The sequence below is a fragment of the Procambarus clarkii genome, chromosome 70 (genome assembly GCF_040958095.1).
Source record: "Procambarus clarkii isolate CNS0578487 chromosome 70, FALCON_Pclarkii_2.0, whole genome shotgun sequence".
NCBI lineage: Eukaryota > Metazoa > Arthropoda > Malacostraca > Decapoda > Cambaridae > Procambarus > Procambarus clarkii.
Genome location: NC_091219.1, coordinates 20661104 through 20681519, shown reverse-complemented (window position 1 = coordinate 20681519; position 20416 = coordinate 20661104). Strand labels below are relative to the sequence as shown.

The 20416-nt window shown below is 42.4% G+C and overlaps 1 protein-coding gene across 1 annotated transcript in view; it reads right to left on the bottom strand.

The window, feature by feature from the left end:
• Positions 1 to 20416, bottom strand: part of LOC123775305 (nucleoporin NUP35-like) — a 70992-nt gene that overhangs the window by 21080 nt on the left and 29496 nt on the right. Inside the window, 6 exon segments of the mRNA XM_069311625.1 lie at positions 10000 to 10089; positions 10499 to 10565; positions 10567 to 10650; positions 11575 to 11737; positions 12075 to 12202; positions 14127 to 14251. Coding sequence (XP_069167726.1) covers positions 10000 to 10089; positions 10499 to 10565; positions 10567 to 10650; positions 11575 to 11737; positions 12075 to 12202; positions 14127 to 14251 — 657 coding nt within the window.

Below are 20416 nucleotides of genomic sequence, written 5' to 3'. Positions count from 1 at the left end.
ATAGCTCTTGGGATGCCAATGAGAGGAAAGATATTAGACAAGCAACATCAAAGGCATTGTTCAGGAGTCAATGTTATTTATGTAACATACTATCTAATGCATGAAAGTATACTACACAGTACAATAAAGTTATTATAGTGTTTGTACTACTTCTGATCTCCGTACAGTATGTTGCCAAGTCTTAACTTTAAACTGTTTGGTGCTAACCTCCACACACTCCTCTACTTTTCATCTGCATCCTCTTATTCAGTTTCCTCAGTCTAAACAGGTTATCCTTGTCTACTTCATCAATTCCCCATATAATTTTAAATATAATGATCATGCATGTCTCCTCTGGTTTTCTCTTCCAGTGATGTTAGGTTTAACTCCCCTAGCGTGTTCTCAGTCTAGTTCTCTAAGTTCTGTAGTCAGTCTTATGGCAAATCTCAAGACCATATAGATATATTCTTATACTTCACAAGCTGAGACTTCCATGCAAAAGCTACTTACTTGATGACTGGCCCCACATAGGCTGTACAGTGTACTGTGTAAGGTTCCGATTAATTAATTAGGTTCCTTAAGGCCATTCTTTTGACTGCAGCTTCATGTAATATGTAGCAAATCAAGACCTAATTACAACAATTTTATTTTATGGGGGTTAGCATGTTTTTATTGTAGCATGATTGGATCCTCCTGTTGTATTTTGTAATCATCCTGTGATGTTGCTTTTCTAATGGGCTTTGCATCATCTGCATCCTTCTACTCTAGTTAATTACATATATAATAAACAGCAACTCTGAACTAAGGAATGAACTTTGTATGTATAATCTGGCTTTCACTCTTCTCCATTCTGACCTTCTCTCAATTGCAGAGCCCCAGACTACTACTGAACAGAAAAGGACCACTCCTCCCACCTGAGAAAGAAGGCTATGGTCAAAGCTTGGACAAACCCTATGAAAAGAGGACCAACTCTCAACCTCCAACTCCATTTCAGAAATATAGCCTACCATATTTTGCCCAGAACACACACACTGCCAATTGTTTTACATAAATATTCTCTATTACTACTGAACTGGTGCACAGGGGTTTACTAAATATACAGCAATAATTGGGAATATTGTGTCCCTAATTACTGTACAGTACTATTGGAAAAATAATCAAGATTCTGCCATCATATTCATAATGAAGCTATAGAGTTTATCATAGACGGCTACCCAATTTTAGTGTTATGCCTTTGATAATGACTCATGACACTTGACATTTTTGTTCATCCAGAGCAAATTCAGGCTGTGCCAAATGTTTTTAATAGAAATTTAAGGAAATTGGGTTATGCTTATACAGTATATCCTACTACCAAGCTACCTACTACCAAATCCCAAGATTTGACATACCGCTGGCTATTATTACCAAGTAAGTAAGTAAGTAATTATCAAAAGAAGGCACCAAACCGGGAAGGCTATGTAGCACCATCAAATACGCAAAATAATCAGAGGGCGCTAAATATCACCAAGGATGCCAATACGAGAACAAAAACGCATAAGGCGAACGATATCAAAAGTATCCAAGTCACCAAGAATTCTATCGAGGGACAGGCGACCGCGAGGGGCGGTCGGAAAGCAAGACACACGCTCGTCCTGGAAGTCAGGACATTCAAGAAGGACATGCACGACCGTAAGAGGGACAATGCAACTAGGACAATAAGGAGCAGGGCGGCGCTCCATCAAGTGACCATGGGTTAAGCGAGTATGGCCAATACGCAACCTCGCCAGAGCTGTTTCCCACCGCCGGTTACGGTGGAAGGAGGACGGCCACGAGGAAACACAACATTTAAGAGTACGTAGCTTGTTACCAGTAACAGACAACCAAGAAGCCTGCCAACGGGTAAGAACTGAGGAATGGATAACCGGGTAAAAGTCGGAATACGGAATGCCTTTACAAGAGATGGGACAAGAGCGGACAGCTTCCTTGGCGGCAGCATCCGCACGCTCATTTAAAGACACACCAATATGGCTGGGAACCCAACAAAACTCAACCGACTTAAATTTACTGTGAACAAGAAACAGCCAATGCTGGATCTCGACAACTACTGGATGAACCGGATTATAGGACCCGAGAGCCATGAGGGCACTACGAGAGTCAACAACAACTACAAAGGAAGACTGACAACGAGAAAGCAGGAGACGAAGAGCATAGAGAATAGCATAAAGTTCCGCTGTAAAGATGCTAGTCTCCGGAGGTAAGCGACACATATAAGTGCGATCAGGAAAAACAACAGAGTAGCCAACACCGTCCGCTGACTTAGACCCATCGGTGAAGACAGAAACGGAGCGGGAGTGAGAAGAAAAGTGCTCGAGGAAAAGGCGTTTTAGAACCGTAGGAGGGGTAAAAGCTTTAGTGATACGGGTCAAGGATGTATAAAATCGTGGAGGAGGGACCCTCCACGGGGGCAAAGAAGGAACAACACGAGGAGAAACATCAGAAATACGAACGGAAAGAGAATCCTGTAGGCGAGATAACCGGACAGAAAGAGGGAGGTGGTGAAGAGGAACAGGAACCGCAGGAGAGGCAAAAGTTAAAGCACGACAGAGGCGAGAGGAAGGATGTTGCAAGGACCGCGCAAGATAGCGAAGACAGTAGTGATCACGGCGGTCCCGGAGAGACAGGAAGCCAGTGTCAACATACAAGCTAAGGATGGGAGTTGAACGAAAGGCACCAGAACTGAGGCGCAACCCAGTATGGTGCAAAGCATCAAGACGGCGAAGAGTAGAAGGAGAAGCAGACGAGTAAGCAGGGCAACCATAATCGAGCTTAGACAGTACAAGAGAGGAATGTAAAGCAAGGAGAGTGCACCTATCTGCCCCCCCAAGAAGTATGGGACAAGACCCGAAGGAGGGTAAGGGCCTTAGAGCACTCAACACGGAGGCAAGAGATATGGGGAGACCAAGACAAACGAGTGTCAAGGAATAACCCCAAAAGCTTTGCGGAATCTTTGTATTCAAGGGGATGACCATAAAGTGACAAAGAGGGACGAAGAACAACCCGCTTCCTCGTAAAAGTCATGGCACAAGTCTTAGAAGTAGAGAACTTGAAGCCATGATCTGTGGCCCAAGACAACACGGCATCAATAGCAAGTTGAAGCCGGCGTTGAAGGAGAGGCGAATCATCACCCTGACAACAAAGGGTAAGATCATCGACATAGAGAGCGGAGAAGACACCAGAAGGAAGAGAGGAAAGAAGACCATTGAGGGCAACAAGAAAAAGAGTAGTGCTCAGAACACTACCCTGGGGCACACCTTCGTATTGCTGAAAAGAGGGAGAGAGAGCGGTACCAAGGCGCACCCGAAAGGAACGACGAGAGAGAAAGCTGCGGAGAAAGAGAGGGAGATGACCACGAAGGCCAAAAGAATGAAGTTGAGATAGGATATGATAATGCCAAGTGGTGTCGTAAGCCTTTTCCAGGTCAAAAAGGACGGCAACAACGGAGGTCTTCGCAGCAAAAGCAGTACGAATATAGACCTCCAAGTTCACCAGGACATCTATCGTGCTGCGGCACTTGCGGAAACCAAATTGAGAAGGGGAGAGGAGGTGATGGTGTTCCAGGAACCACATCAGACGAACGTTAACCATACGTTCAAAGAGTTTGCAGACAACTTGTGAGAGCAATAGGGCGAAAGTCCTTAGGGGAAGTACCCAGAGACCCCGGTTTGCGAACAGGGAGGACAACGGCATCGAGCCAGTCCTCAGGGACTGACGACGACTCCCAGATCCGATTATACAGACTCAGTAAATACTGAGACGTGCTCGGAGGGAGATGGCGAAGCATCTCATAATGAATACCATCGGAGCCCGCCGCCGTAGAACCACAGAGGGCCAGGGCAGAGCGAAGTTCAGAGAGAGAGAAGGGATCATTATAGGGAAGCTGAAGATGAGTGCAGAAATCTAAAGGACGAGACTCAAGGACAGGTTTACGAAGAAGGAAAGATTGGGGAAGATGAAGACCAGAGCTAACAGAAGAAAAGTGGGAACCCAGTTCGGAAGCGACCTGCAACGGGTCCGCCACAAGAGTATCATGGAGGTGAAGGACCGGTGAAACATCGGGAACGAACTTACCCGCTATCTAGCGGATACGCTTCCAGATCTGGGCCAGAGGGGTTTCGGACGTAATTGTTGAGACATAAGATGCCCAACATTCACGTTTAGCCGTACGGATGGCCCTACGGGCCACCGCACTCACTTTCCGAAAGAAAAGAAAAGAATCGGTCGTCTGCCTACAGCGGTGCCTCTTCCAGGCTGCACGCTTACAGCGGACAGTCCGAGCACAGTCCGCATTCCACCAGGGAACGCACTTCCGTGGACCCCGAGAGGAAGAGCGAGGAATAGAGCGGAGGGCAGCGTTGAAGACAGTGTCATGAAAAAGGAGGAGAGCGCGAGAGAGAGGCAGAAGGGAGAGGTCAGAGAGAGCAGCACTGTGGGTAAATAGGGTCCAGTCTGCCTTAGCAAACTGCCACCTAGGGAAAGAGAGGGAAGGGCGAAAAGAGAAAAAGGAAACAAGGATGGGGAAATGATCACTTCCATGGAGGCCATCAAGAACCTGCCACGTGAAATCTAAGTAAAGAGAAGAAGAGCAGAGAGAAAGATCAAGACAAGAAAGGGTGCGAGTCCGAGAGTCCAAATGAGTGGGCTCACCAGAATTCAGAAGAGACAGGGAAGAAGAGAGGAAAAACGGCTCAAGGAGGCGACCCCGGGTATTCATCAGAGCGTCACCTCAAAGAGAATGACGACAATTGAAGTCACCCAGCAGGAGCACAGGCTCCGGCAAGGAGTCTAGGAGGTGTCTCAAATCAGGAAGAGAAAGCGGGACACTCGGGGGGAGATAAATGGAACAAACTGTGTACCATTTCCCCACAAAGATACGAGCAGCAGAACAATGGAGAGGCGAAGGAAAAAGTAAAGGAACAAAGGGAACATCAGTACGAATCAAGAGAGCAGAAGAATTAGAAGCCCCAGCAACAGCTGGGGGGGAAGGAAGAGAAAGGAATAGCCACGAAAACGACCAGGACGAGCACCAAGCATCGGCTCCTGGAGACAGACACAAAGGGGCGAAAACCGCGAAATCAGAAGTTGGTGTTCGAGGAAATTGGCGTAATAACCTAGAACATTCCATTGAAGAATGGACAACGACGAGAAGAGAAAGGACAAAAACAGAGAACAAGGAAGAAACAAAGGCGAAAGAGCAACAGAGCACGTTAAAGAATATCAGGGTCGGGATCAGGGTCAGCAAAGTCAGGGTTAGGGGGCATGGGTAAACTGAGCAAAGACGGAGGGAAGGAAACGGGAGAACAGATCAGAGGTGGGCGGGCGGGGTCCGGAGGAGGAGGAGGAGGAGGAGGAGGAGGAGGAGGAGGAGGAGGAGGAAGAGGAGGAGACAACGGAGAGGAGCAGGCAAGGACAGCAGCAGGAAGAGGAGGGGTAGAAAGAGGGGAGCGTTCCTCAGCAAGGGCAGCAACTGAGAGGGAAGCGGGGGCTAAAGAAACCTCCATAGCAGGAACAGGGGGCGCAACCACCGAAATGGGTGGGGAAGGAGCGAGAGAGGCAGAAGTAGGGGCCGAGGAAGAAAGCGAAACCTTCTTACCCGCCGGGGAGGAGGAAGGAGAGGAGCCAGGTTTACGCTTCTGACGTAAAGAGACAGGTGATCCAGCAACCACGTACTGGGCAACGGATTCTAGCGTCTCAACAGGAGAAGCTGAACGAGAGCACACATGACGGCCGTTTGGAGAGCGATGGACATCAGCCCGCACCGACAGGCGGCGGGGAGAGTCAAGAGACGGAGGGGAAGGATGGGAAGGAGGAACGGAGGGAGACGAGGAAGAAGACACAAGAGACACGACAGACCGGGTAGAAGGAAGGGGAACCCCAGACAGAGGACCAGGAGGAGGATCCTTCGGGAGAGAACCCAAAGGAACAGAGGAGGGGGCAGTGGGCGCATCAGGGTCCAAGGCCCGGAAACGGTTGTGAGTCTGAGGAAGGCGGGATGGACGAGGAGAGGAAGAGCGCAACACGCGAGCATAAGAGATATTAGCATAAGGCGGGAGCCGGCGAACCTGGCGTCTCACCTCAGGAAAATATAAACGCTCCCGGTGCTTCAAGTTGAGGACGGCTGCCTCAAGCTTGTAATGGACACACGCACGGGAGAAGGCAGGATGGGCCTCACCGCAGTTGAGGCAACGAGCCTGGGGAGAAGTGCACTCTGACTTAGAGTGACCTTCGCCACCACACAAAGGACAGAGAGAGACAGTCCCGGAGCAGCGGAGGGCACCATGCCCAAACCTCCAGCACTTGTTGCAGAGCCGAGGAGAAGGAATGTACTCCTGGACAGAGCACCTGGCACCAGCAAGAATGACAGAGGGTGGAAGGGTCCTACCATCAAAGGTAATCTTCACAACCCGGAGGGGTTGACGACGACTACCACGAGGGGGACGAGTAAACGTGTCCACCTGGAGAATAGAATGGCCCTGGGCAGCAAGGATATGTCGAATATCGTCGTGGCAGTCGCACAGGTCCCGAACACCGGTCGCAACATGGGGCGGGAGCAAAATAGTGCCAACACTGGCATTCAACTGAGCGTTCTTCGAGACCCGAACAGGGGTCTCGCCAAGGCAGGATAAGGCAGCCAAGCGGGAAGCAGCATCCTGAGGAGCAGCAACGACACGTGTACCGAGACGAGTGGGGTTGAAAGTAATGGAGGCATCCACGGAATCAACGAGATGTCGATGGAGGGAGAAATCGTCAGGAGGCGCAGAATCAAGAGGGAGGAGATCAAAATATTTGGCCCACGAAGCGGGACCAAACAGGGCTTGATAGGTAGCAGAACTGGAAGGAATCGAGCGAGGGCGGCCGTGACGAGGACGGCGGTGAGAACCCCCAGAGAGAGAGGGGTTAAAAGGCGCAGTAGTTACAACTAGAGAAGGAGCCGCACCAGGGGATGAGGTAGTCACCACCGGGGGCTTGGGGCTCGACCCAACCACAGAGGAGGGAGGGGAGCCAGGGGAAGGAGTCAGAGAGGCCAAAGGAGGAGCAAGGTCGGGGCCCAATACAGCGGAGGCTACAGAGCCCGGTCTTCCAATACGGACCGACTCGGGGGCTTGGTCGCCCACCCCACGAGCCTGAGAAGGTAAATCAGAAGCAGCCGAAACAGGGGTTATCATTACGAAAAGAAGAATTCATTCAAGAATGTGCCTCCACACCCACCATGGAGCCACAATTAGAGGCAGGACACCCAACAAGAAGCTATCGCCGATCTTGCCGGGGCCTCCTAGGGGTGCGTCGTGAGTATACGCCCCACAAACGCCACCTTAAGAAACCGACAGTCCGTCGAGATTGGGTTCAGTGACGAAAGGGGGATTGACAATAAAAGGTTCCCCTCGCTCTCGCTGTCGGGTACTACAGTTCTACGGGTGCAAGAGTATGCCTCCTCAAGCACCCGGGCGTCAAAATAGAAGAAGTCCAAGGGAAGAACCAGAACGAGCAAAAGGTCGGCAGGAAACGGCAAGCAGATAGGAGAAGAGGGGGGAGAAAAACGAAACAGAAGGAAAAGGAAAAGATGCCCAGCAGAATTGGAGAGGACGGCAGCAGGAGCACAAGGCTAGAAAAGGACAGAGGACTGTCCCAAGGAGCATCACACTCCGGCAGCCGCCCACTAAGCCCCCACACGGCGACAACGAGCTGAGCGGGGAGGGGGTAAAAAACATTAAAATATAGCCCAACTAAAAAAAAAAAAAAAAAAAAGCACATATATGAAATCCGACACATAACATATCAATACTAAATATTACTAATCCAATATAGCCAGCCAACCTGGTTATACTACTGTATTTACATTAGAGAGTAAAAGTTTAAAGAGAACGGGATACGTGATATCACCAAAACAAACATTACACATCTCATATTCTTTAACTACAGTCTAGTGATTTAGAATTAATAAAAGTATTCACTATGACTGGATATAGTATCATTATCAATAAAAGTAAAGCTTAGCGCCCTAAGTCCATAAGACAGAATATTGGAACCATAACATTGGCGGAGATGCTCGGAGAGGGAGCTAGCTAGTCATTGTTTGTGTATTGTCACGTGAATCCCCTGCATAGCAGTGGAACTGCCTTTTCCCCTCACCTTCAATGCCTCTGCACTGGAAGTCTACATCTACACCAGCCCAGATGAGTCGTCAGTCCTGCCACCTCTCCGTACTCCCTAGGGCCTGGCACGGCCTGGTACGACTCAAGAGGCAAGCCGGGCGCCTTTGCTAACCGGTAGTTTGCCTTTACAAACGAGCAGTTAGCCGCCTTCAATGGGCAGTGGTACAGCTCAACACAAAGGCACCGCCAGCCACAAACAAACAGTTTGCTAGTTGACCAAATATCCACCTTGCATTGACACTTGATGAGTTATCACCGCCAGACTATATAAAGGGCACCACCTCCCTGGAGAAGCAGTCTCTCTTAGTGCTCTTGGATCACCTTGGCCCTCCTGCAACGCCATCTGCCTTCAGCCAATGTCGTATGCTGGATGCTGTGGTGGAATGGTAGTTGTCTTCAGCACCACCAGTATAATCTTGTATTGTATTAAGTTAAACTTTCATTTACTTATTTGATTTGTTATATAATAAGTATTTCAGGTGCCATTTTTTTTCATTAATATTTCAGTAAATTTGTTTAATTATTTATTTGATAATTTTCATTTGTTTCCACCTGTGACTTAAACACTGCAAGAGCCAATAGCAGGATTTTTGTTTGTGATGGAGAGCCATACCATCTGGATTCAGTATAGCTGTGATACCACAACCCGCCACAGTATAGAATGTAAAAACAACACAGACAGTGCTTGGGTGAGGTTTTTAGTGACACGCAACACAGACGATAGACCATTCTATCCTTCAGTGTATTGCCAAAATGACCTCTACAATAACAACGGGAAGAGCCAAGTACCCCAACTTCCCCACATTTTATTAATAAGTGATCACTTAATTATTAGATAGGTGAGCCGGTTAATAGCATGAAAGGACCCAAACACAGGTAAGCCTCACATCAATATTTCATGTGTCACACCTGTACTTTATTTAATTGAGCAATTGTAACAGCCCAATTTATTGACAGGTAAGCTTGCGATCCATAGGACATCTTATCTTTCTTATCTTGAGATGATTTCGGGGCTTAGCGTCCCCGCAGCCCGGTCCTCGACCAGGCCTCCTTTTTGTTACACACCCTCCCAGGAAGTAGCCCATAGCAGCCGTCTAACTCCCAGGTACCTACTTACTGCTCGGTAACAGGGGCATCAGGGTGAAAGAAACAATTTGCCCATTTGTCTCTGCCTCCACCAGGGATCGAACCTGGAACCTCAGGACTACGAATCCAAAGCACTGTCCACCAAGCTGTCAGACACCCATCAGTAGAGCTGGCCGACATACATAACCTGTGACATCTTACATGCTCTGGCAGCTGCCATTACAGAGCCAGGTGCCATTTTACAGTGCCAGACGCCATTACATGGCACACCCTAGACCACTTGTGGCTTAACACACGATGTTGGAGGAGCAGCTCACACTGCCAATACAGGTCATAACTACTCAAAATAGATAAACTTTCACAGTTATACTTATATAATTATAACACTAGAACTAACATTATACTGTAGTTTACTCAATACCACCATATGTGGTATAATCTATGTAAAATTAACTGTAAATGTATATGTCTTATTTATCACCACCAATTGTGGGATAAGCTGTTTATATATAACCCCCCCCCCCCCACTGTGTGTTCAGGTGAAAACAGGCAGGCTAAATCTTAAAATACAGTCCACTTAGAATTATAGTTCAATAAAAGTAAATACAATATAACAAAATAAATATTCAAAATAAAAAGCACATTACTTCCTGCTAGGATTACCCCACACACCACTCTCAGAGCACCTTAAGGCACTCTGCGCATTTGAGTGGTTAAGGGTTAAATGTCTTGCGAGACTCACCTTATCACTGCAAGGCACGACTCCAACCATGATATTTCCACTGAACACTTTCCCATTCTTACTCAGTGCTTTTCTCGCCTGTAGTTTTGTCTGAAATTGACAATTGTGGAATTAGTAAATCTAAAATTATCTATTTATATTAACAAGTTGATCTTAAGAGTTGGGACAAGATCAGATTGTTGGGTGCAAGTGCATGAATAAAGGAAACAGGATAAGCATTATAGGACACGTACAACTGTAATGAGAAATTATCAGCATACTACCATGGCTTAACAGCAGTACCATATATAATTAATGAATACATTTTAAAATTTAAATATTTCTAAATATTTGTCAGACATTCCCCAAGCTAGGGAAACTACAAAAATATCCCCTCAAGAAGAATAACAAAATAATAGATCGGGGAAAGCTAATGAACATTAAGTTAAACAAGCAATTATGCTGTTACTACAATGAAGATGCATAACACCGAACATATTTCAACGGCATGATTTCCTACCTGATACTTTAAATGCATCCAGTTTCCTGTGTCAGGATTGCAGTGCTCTGTGATAGTGCCCAGCTTTAAACTGAGTTAGTATATATGAGGCTGCAGCAGCTGGGAATCCAAACACTGTTACCCAAGTATCTTCCATGGCATCACTTGCAGATCTATAGTGGTGGAAGGAAGAAAAAATTAGTAGTTCGTAAACCTCTGGTAGATGGCAATGTGTCAAATTACCCAAGACAATTTCAAATTATACCAATATAGAAAACTTGTCAGTTATGAACATTTTACTATAAAGCAAAGAATATATTCCCAATCCATTTGATGCTTGTTTCTTTCTTGCACTAATTACAACACCTTTTCAATGCCCTTTAAATGAACATTGTAGTCCCATTCTCTTTTGTTTAATTTACTTTTATCTGCCTTTTGGTTTTCAATACAATTTTCCTCTTGTGTGCTCTGACTGAAACAATCTGAACTGTTACCACACATTGCAACTGTTTTAGTTTAAGACGTGATGTGCTTTGGAAATACTGTACAATAGACAGCCAGTCCATGGAATGATTATTTACATATTTTAAAGAACCTTTTAAATGACCAGCATATTAAAATCTACAAGAGGCCAACTCTTATACAAATTAATGTGGCAAATTTTTTTCTGCACCTCTAACATTATTTTAGACACAAATATAAATTTGTGATAATACAGTAATTTGATCAATATTTAAAGTTGTCATCACACTACCTCTGGACTCACAAGCTCCCACTTGCTGGCAAGATACATTTTGAAATAATTTTTGGCTTGATTTATTCTATAACATTTAGCTCTATGGGGTTAAACTCATTTCATATATAAGTCAACCAGCTCATGAGGCATGCATCTTCTGATGTTTTGCAAGCTGGTTTAGCAATGTAAACATGAAGTGTAGACACAGTCAATATTGACATGTTTGAAAGATTCTGTATGACTGGTAATTCAAGTTTCTGTGTAGGAAGAGTTGAATGACTAAACATTCACAGCACAATCCAATCTACTGTAAATTGCCATCAAACTGTACTTCAACATTGAATGTCAATACAGTACTTACACTTGTAATGGATCATGAACAAGAAAACTGGAATGATCTCTGGAAGGTGTGAAGACACTGTTGCTGTAGGCCGACTGCGAGGCGGGGACCAAAGGCGAACCAGGTGTACCATAATAACTTGGGGTTCCTTGTGCTCCATATGCTTGTGGTCCAATTGGAGTATCTGGAAAGGAATGCTGCAATGGTGAAAATAACTATACACACATCCCCCTAAAAGTAAAGTTCTCCCATTCTTTATTATTTTATATCCAAATTCAGACTAATACTTTTTGTACTCTTTTTACTATGAAGCTGCACTCCTACCATTGTACATTGTAGGCACTGCCTTAAAAAAAGCTTACTCCACAGTCTGGAAACTTATGCGCTTCCAGAAATAATTAACTATTGAAAAAATAGACATGTTAGTTTGTGATTTGTAGACTATTTCTGACAAAATATGTCTTGCCAATTAAAGTTAAATTTGCAAGTATGTCCCATTTAACATGCTAATTTAGACATACCTAAAATACGTTGATCAACATACGGGCTTCCAAGACGTGCAGAGATTGGAGACTGTGGCAGAGAAGATGGGCCTCGAACACCTATTAAGCCTTGTGTTGGGGGTCCTCCTGGCTTATCTGATCCTAATCTAGAAGTGAAACAAAGTTAATTTTACAAGAAGAAACATTCTGCAAAAGATTAATCTCTAAATAGCATGAAACACATGTTGACTCCAGCTGATATAATATATCAGCATGTTGGCTCCAGCTGATACAATGTTCAATGTTATTTTGTAATCAGGTCACCACAAACCTTGGCCTATGTATAATTTCTTCAGTCACTAAGTACAGTAATTGCTTACTTGATACTACAATAAAGCATTTTAAGTTCCCAAGGGTAATCTTCAACAGCTTTTGAGAAACTGAATTGCACATCACCCTGTTAAGGTCTTCCTTTTATTTCAAGGAACACATTTGTCAATTACAATATTTATGCAATTTTTTGTTATAATATGTATAATACACAGTACACTAATTTGATAGTTTATCTGGGGGGAGCCCCTATGGCTCCCCGGAGCTTACTAGGCTGATATGCTAATGTCAGACTTTGGCATCAGTCATGTTTATGGAGTTCTTATAGGCCTACTGGGGACCATGAGCCAGAACCCTGCCCCCCCTCTAGAGAGGCAAGGGGAGCAATGGCCTATAGAAACCCCCGTGTAATTGGAAGCATTCAATGTCTGCCATCGACCGGGTTAGGCACCCAGAAAGGTAGGCGTCCCAAAACAAACCCCTATTCTGGTGAAAATTGCAACCAAAAGCCGAACGAGTGGATAGAACTCCCCAAACAAAATCGAGCGAACTAGTCATACACAAAATCGTCATCCGTCGTCGCGCCGCTGTCTGAGCAGCCCCTCCCCCCCTCCTTGGGAGGGGGAAGGGGCAGCCCCAGACCTACCGCGCCGGCGATCCACACACCAGTTCTGAGGCTGGATGTCAAAAACAAGCGAAAAAAATGCCAACAGAAGGGAGGGGAGGGAGGGATGCCGGGGAGCCTCTGGGACTCGCCCAGAAAATGGCGTTACATTACATTCAATGCTGGTTTTCTTCTTATTGTAGTTATAAATATATCCCAGCATAAGAATGTGGTGACTTCCCCCATCTCATCCCATTACCCAAAACTGTGGAGCACAGAGTCCCTTGTCCCTGGCAATAGAGGGTTGGGAAATTTTGGCTGGCAACCCATCTTGCTAATCACCTTCCAGTGAAGATCAGAATTGAACCTGGATCTAAGACTTGTGCCTGCCAGTACCCTAGAAAACAAAGGCAGGCTTATGTGTATGTGAAATTTAGGGAAAGTATATGAAAAGACAAATGGTGAAAGTTTTAAAGAGGGAATGTTTGTAGTACAGTATTAGAAGAAGCATTTATGAGAGTAGGGAGAGTAGGCCCTGTAACGAATAAAGAGGTATGGGTCAATGAATGACCTCTCTTACTGAAATTCTAGGTGATCGTACAATACAAGAAATCCTGTGGTAATTGTATATGCTTCATGTAATAGCAAAAATTAAAAGTTGTTTGTTGAGTCTAAAGAGTAAGATTGGTATGATACCAATAGTTTGCAAAAGCTATGGGTGACTAATGATAAAGTGGGAATGTGCAACAAGCTGATACGATGGGTTTACTTAGTGTGCAAGGAGTAATAACGGCCGCAGATCAAGACATATTTGAATTTTAAGGATATGCAAAGGTATGTGGTGCAATTGATTAAACAATAAGGGAAAAGTCACTGGTTATGCACTAGAAGAAAAGCATTTTTTAGTATGGTATGTATTTGATACAAAAGGGATAAGTAATATCTTGAGGTATGTCAGATGCAATTCTATGCAAGATAAGATAATTTTCATGGAAAATGGTGACATCACACTGATATGAAGTGGAAAAAAATAAAAAAAATAAGGAGAAAGTTGGCTAACCAGTAATGACAGTTGTAACTCTTATATATTGAATTTATTATTCAAAGATTTATACAGAATTAAGTCTATAAATATTTTATGTACAGTACACAGTTACCTGGAAGGAAAAAATGGGTCTTTCATTGGCTGCGGAGATCCTGGAGAGGACACTGATGCCGATGACGAAAATTGACGGGTTGTTTTATTTGGGCTGGCACTTCCACCACCACCTAAACGTCCACTCTGAAATTTTTTAACTTGGTTTAAAGCATAGCATCAGTTTTGGAGGAATATCACAAATCTAAATCAGCACAACAGTGTGAAGAGGAAAATTGAAGCTTCACCAAATAGCCAAGATCCTTCAATCAGTGATGCTTCATCAGCTGGCAGTCAAAACCGACCTTGCCAAGCTCATGTACTCTACTGTACAGTAAAACCAAATGGGAAAAAACTGGTGAAAACACCTAGAGAAAACTGGTATAACAGAATGTGGTTTTGTATCTGGAAGATCCTATGTAACGAATCGACTTGGTTTCTATGATAGAGTAACAGAAGAAATGGTTGGGTTGACTGAATCTATCTGGACCTAAATAAAGGCTTTTGACAGAGTCCCACATAAGAGGTTGTTCTGTAAACTGGAACATATCGGAGAAGTGACAGGGAGGCTTCTAACACGGATGAAAAATTTTCAGACAAAAAAATGAGGCCAGTAATAAGAGGCAATGTATCAGACTGGAGAAATATCATAAGTCAAGTACCACAGGGTTCAGTTCTTGCACCAGTAATGTTCATTGTCCTCAAAAACGACATACCAGAAATGACAAATGACAGAATTATATGAACACGTTTGCTGATGATGCTAAGATACTAGGGATGATAAACCTAGGCAATTATCAAGCCCTTTTAAAATACCTGGACAAGATAAATGTATGGAGCACCACTTGGCAAATGGAATTTTATGTGAATAAATGCCATGTTATGATATGTGGAATACAAGAAAATAGACCACACATCCTACAAATGTGAAAAAGTTTAAACAAAAATCTGATAAAGATATCTTGGGGTGGTTCTAGGTAGAAAACTGTCACTTGAGAACCACATTATGTAAGGAGTCTATGCTACACTTTCCAATTTGAGAATTGCTTGTAAATACATGGATAGTGAAATACAGTACAGTACTAAAGAAATTGCTCATGCCCTTTGGGAGGCCAAGGTTGAAATATGCAGTGGTTGTATGATGCCCTTATCAAAACTGATAAGGAAGAATTCTTGAGACCTGGAATTTCAAGAACAAGAGGTCATAGATTTAAGGATGCCCAGTATTTTTTCAAATATGAAATAGAGTGAAAAATTTTAAACAAAACTTCTGTTATTTGGCATCGGCGACGAGAAATTTTCATTCCAATGTCAAGACATGGAATTTTTACGAATTAAAAAAAAATAAATGTGCGAGAGACGGTGGCAACCGGTAATGATGATAATGATAACACCACCTATTTACTGGAAATCAGGGATAAAGAGATGCAAGCACCTGTCTGACGCACAAAGAATAGTAGTAGTAAGGAGAGTCCACACAGTGGATATGCAGCCGATTCAATCTGGAGTACGAAATGTCATACATAATGAGTTAGTATGTTATTATCTATTATAAATACATTGCCCAATGACAATATTTATGTCCCTTTGCACAAAAAGCTGACAACCATTATTTTTTCTCTCCTTCATTTCTATACAGATTTTGTTGTAACTTCTACATCTTGGAGAATGCACATCCGGCACTAAACATGTTGACCAATTTCGTTCCCACTTCACATGTTAATCGGCCACAGGTGGCAGAAGTTGTGACTTATTTTTTGGGCCAATTTACTTACATATTTCAAACTCTATTCTCTTTGTCTCTCTAGGTTGTATTGATGAATGAGAAACCAGATGAGGTCCTTATCACATATTGTATATGGGCAATAAAGTTACTGCAATATATGTTTGTTATCCCTAACCTATCCCTATATATTATTTTTTGGGGGGATATTTTATCTTTACTTCATTTCAACACACATTGACCTACAACTTTCACATATTCAAGTACGAATGCCAAGCAATGTTCATTAAAACATGCAAGAAAATTCACTAACCACTGCACTGCGCCAAACAACAAATGTCGTTTTGAGAGTTGTGCGTTTTTTTTTTTTTTGCGTTTTTTTTACTTGGGCTATATTTTAATGTTTTTAATGTTATCACTATGTTTTGAAATGAAAGTAGTTGAGTTTGAAAACATTTTGACATTAACTTTACCTGACCATTTATAGAAACAACAAAAATGTCCTTAACAATTGCGCTATGAAGTTTTTACCAAAAACAGGTGCGCAGTGCAGGGGGTTAATTAGAACTACTGTACCATATTCATTATCGATAACTTCAATTACTGTATCTCTAAAAAAGAAATTTCAACTTTGAGACCGCTTCAAATATTCTATTTCCGATTGATTCTCACCATTTTTACATATGTGAAAAGTGCTTAGTTCTAAGGTGTCCTTGCTGTTTAGTCATAAACCTACAACTTTTGCAGTTATAAATTTGTTGCATCTAAATTTTGCACGTATTTGGAAGGCCACATTGAATAATTGTTTTGCAGTACACCGTATACTATTCTCTCAAACAATATTTTTCAGCGAGGAATATGAACGTTATATGCCATTCCGAGACCATGATGAATAAAAAAAATAAATTGGTGACATTTTAATATTTTTAAACCTAATTTGAAATTGTGAAATTTAATTTTTTTTCTGTTCATGGTATGATGTTGGTCCATTAGGAAAAGTTGGAGCATTTACCTTGATATTCACAAAAAATTTGAGTGTTTGAAGAAGTTTCAGTACACAAGCATTAAGCTAACTAAACAAAGCTGCGGAAGAAATACCAGTACAGTACTGTATAAGAAAATTCACTTTCGCAAACAGAGTACAGGAGTTCCAGCTTTACAAACATTAGTCCATACAAACATTCAACCAAGTTCCCATGTACCCCCTTCATGCATAAAATTATTATACTAACTCACTGGAGCGTCCCTTTGAATTTTGCGCCAGCACCAGCACCTGTGTGGCAGCCAAATGGAGTACAGTACTGCATTGTATGGGTGAGGGGTTGGGGGGTGGATGGGGGGTATAGGTTTGTGTGGGTGGGTGGCTGGGTGTGTGATACACTCCCATCAGTGGCCTCAATGATCCCCCCCCCCACACATACACACACGATTTGATCATGTTTACTGTGTTGGTGGGGTGGAGCCCCTGGCTAGAGATAGGAGGAGGATGGGGAGACATTTACTCCTAAGGCCAATTCAAAATGGCAGATCACCAATACAGTGCACATGTATTTTAAATTATTTATTCATATAATTATACCACTTCACTTCAAAAACAGGCTAACTTTGACAAATAAGATAACTATCATTCAAGGTAAATTACATAACATAAGAACAAAGGTAACTGCAGAAGGCCTATTGGCCCATACGAGGCAGCTCCTATCTATAACCACCCAATCCCACTCATATACATGTCCAGCCCGCGCTTGAAACAATCGAGGGACCACCCCACCTCCACCACGTTACGCAGTAATTGGTTCCACAAATCAACAACCCTGTTACCGAACCAGTATTTACCCAAGTCTTTCCTAAATCTAAACTTGTCCAATTTATACCCATTGTTTCGTGTTCTGTCTTGAGTTGATACTTTTAATACCCTATTAACACTTTCGCGCTTTAGATTAGAGATAACTCGTCACCGTTTTTTCTTACGATTCCGCATAACAGCCTACTTTTCTAATCCATCGAAAAAATATTTCTATAAATTCCATTTTTTAATCGAAATGGATGGGGATACTCTCAGAGTTTTCTCCATGAAATTCCCGTTCTCCCTCACCGAACACATGGCATCAGGATCAGAAGCCTGAAGATGGTGGAGTGAAGAAAAAATGCTCAACTGTTGATCTTCAATCAACATAGACAGGGTAAGTACACCTATTTGGAATTTTTTATCATCTATAAGAAGTTATATTATATACGTTTTGTAGAGAATTTATTTGCGAATTTTTTTGGTACCAGAATGAATATTATATCACATAAACTTCTATGAGTAAAAAAAAAACAACACAAAGTATGTTTGGGGTGTGGCGGGTGTGGCGGGCGTGTGGCAGTGGGTTCCCTTTAGCCGTTGATATATCCAACACGTGGGAAATATTTGTATGTGTTATGTATATGTCTGTGTAGGGAATTTTACTGCGATCACTATCATACAAATTATAAAATGTTTCAACAAGTATAAACATGACAAACATCAAACGAACGAAAACAATGCGTTCGTTTCTGCCGCGAACGCATACTGAGCGACGTGGTTCTATATTTGGCGCTTCTCTTACACATGGTTTGTATAAATGTTATACATTTCATCTTATAGAAAATTTTATTGCAAACACATTGGTATAAAAAAGAAATACGTACATAGAAAAGTAGGGTCAGGAAACGTATAAATGTATAAACTTTCCAAGCATGATTTCCCCCCTGTGTTTTCGCCAGTGCGCTCGCGGCTAACTACTCTCCACTTCACACACTCTTGCGGGTGGGCAATTACCTATATTAAACATTCATATGCATATGTCCGTGTAGAGAATTTTATTGCGATTCCAATGATACTAAAATTAGCGATGTAGGACAACTGTAGGCTTCGCAACCATTAAGAGAGTGGAAACATTTTGTTGCTGTTTGGCGCTCTCGGCGAGTGATCTGCATAGTTTTTTATTTGGTGTTGATACTCCTTATGCTTGGGCGGCATTTTATAGGTATGCTCTTATAGACAATTTCATTGTGAACACAGTGATACCAAATTTAAATACGTGCGCCTTCAACTATTGTCAGGACAGTCAAAAAAGTGTACACTTTTTCGGTCTTACCGCGTAGGCGCGCGAAGTGCCGAAAGCATCTGGGGTATTGATTTTTTTTGAGCGCGAAAGTGTTAATATCCCCTTTGTTATGTTCATTCATCCACTTGTAAACTTCTATCATGTCACCCTAACTCTTCATCTTTCCAGTGAATGCAATTTAAGCTTTATTAATCTTTCTTCATATGAAAGACTTCTAATTTGGGGAATTAACTTTGTCATCCTACGCTGGACACGTTCAAGTGAATTTATATCCATTCTATAGTACGGTGACCAAAACTGAACTGCATAATCTAAATGGGGCCTAACCAGAGCAAGATATAGCTGAAGAACCACACCAGGTGTCTTGTTACTAATGCTTCGATTAATAAATCCCAGTGTCCTATTCGCCTTATTACGAACATTCATGCATTGATCCTTTTGTTTTAAGGAGGCATTAGAGTGGTGTTGGAAAAGTTGTTCAATGTCAACCAATATTATTGACTAGTTGTATATGAAAAGTGCTGAAATTGTCCCAAGTTTCAGTACTGCAGTGTAAATAGAAAGGGAGATTTTTGTTTTTGTTTTTTTTCAACGTTTTTTACACATTTTCAAGTCTACACTTCAGAACACACGTTTCAGATATAATTATTCTGTGACACTTTTCTGACACATTAGCATATAATAAAGGATTGTGTGTTTTAGAATTTCCAAAACATCTTTAATTTTCCTAATACATATGTTCAAAGTTCCCCCCCAAAATTATGCAAATATGGCATGTTTATTGCTATTATAAAATCAATAAATGAACTTAGAGAAAAATGAAAACATGCAAATGTAGAGACATGCCCTCCACATATACTGTGTAAGTTTCATGTAAATTGAATAAAAAATGAATCAGTTTTGTAAACGTTTGTGTCAATTGAAAAAAAAAAACAGAAATGAATAAAGTCTAAGGTTCAAAAATCTGTGGCTGAGGTTGACATCAACCAATTTTCTCCAAAATTGGCATCCTTACAGATAGGCTTACGTACAGTCAGGTGTGTAAGTTTTATGCAAATCGCCCGAAAAAAAAAATAAAAAAAAATAAAAAAATATTTTTTTTGTTCTTAAATTTTTTTCCAATTAAACTAATTATAATATTTGTTTAATTTATGCTATTGTGATAGCAAAGAGTCATAGCTATGATTTCAGTTGACACTTTTGATTGATAATCGATTTTGACCATTTTGGCATAATTTTCACAACTACTTCAATATTTTTTTTCTTCCTTCCTATTTATGCTACGATGCTAAAACTTGGACCATATGAAACACTTTTCATATAGAACTTGTCAAAAAAGTTTGATTGAAATCGAACGAGTTTTCATTTATTGCATTTTTGGGGCAAATTGGAACCCTAAAACCCTAATGCCCCCTTAAATTCTTACTAATCATAACTCCCAGGTCCCTTTCGCAATCCGACCGCAATCTCAACACCATCTAGCTCGTATCTTGTAAC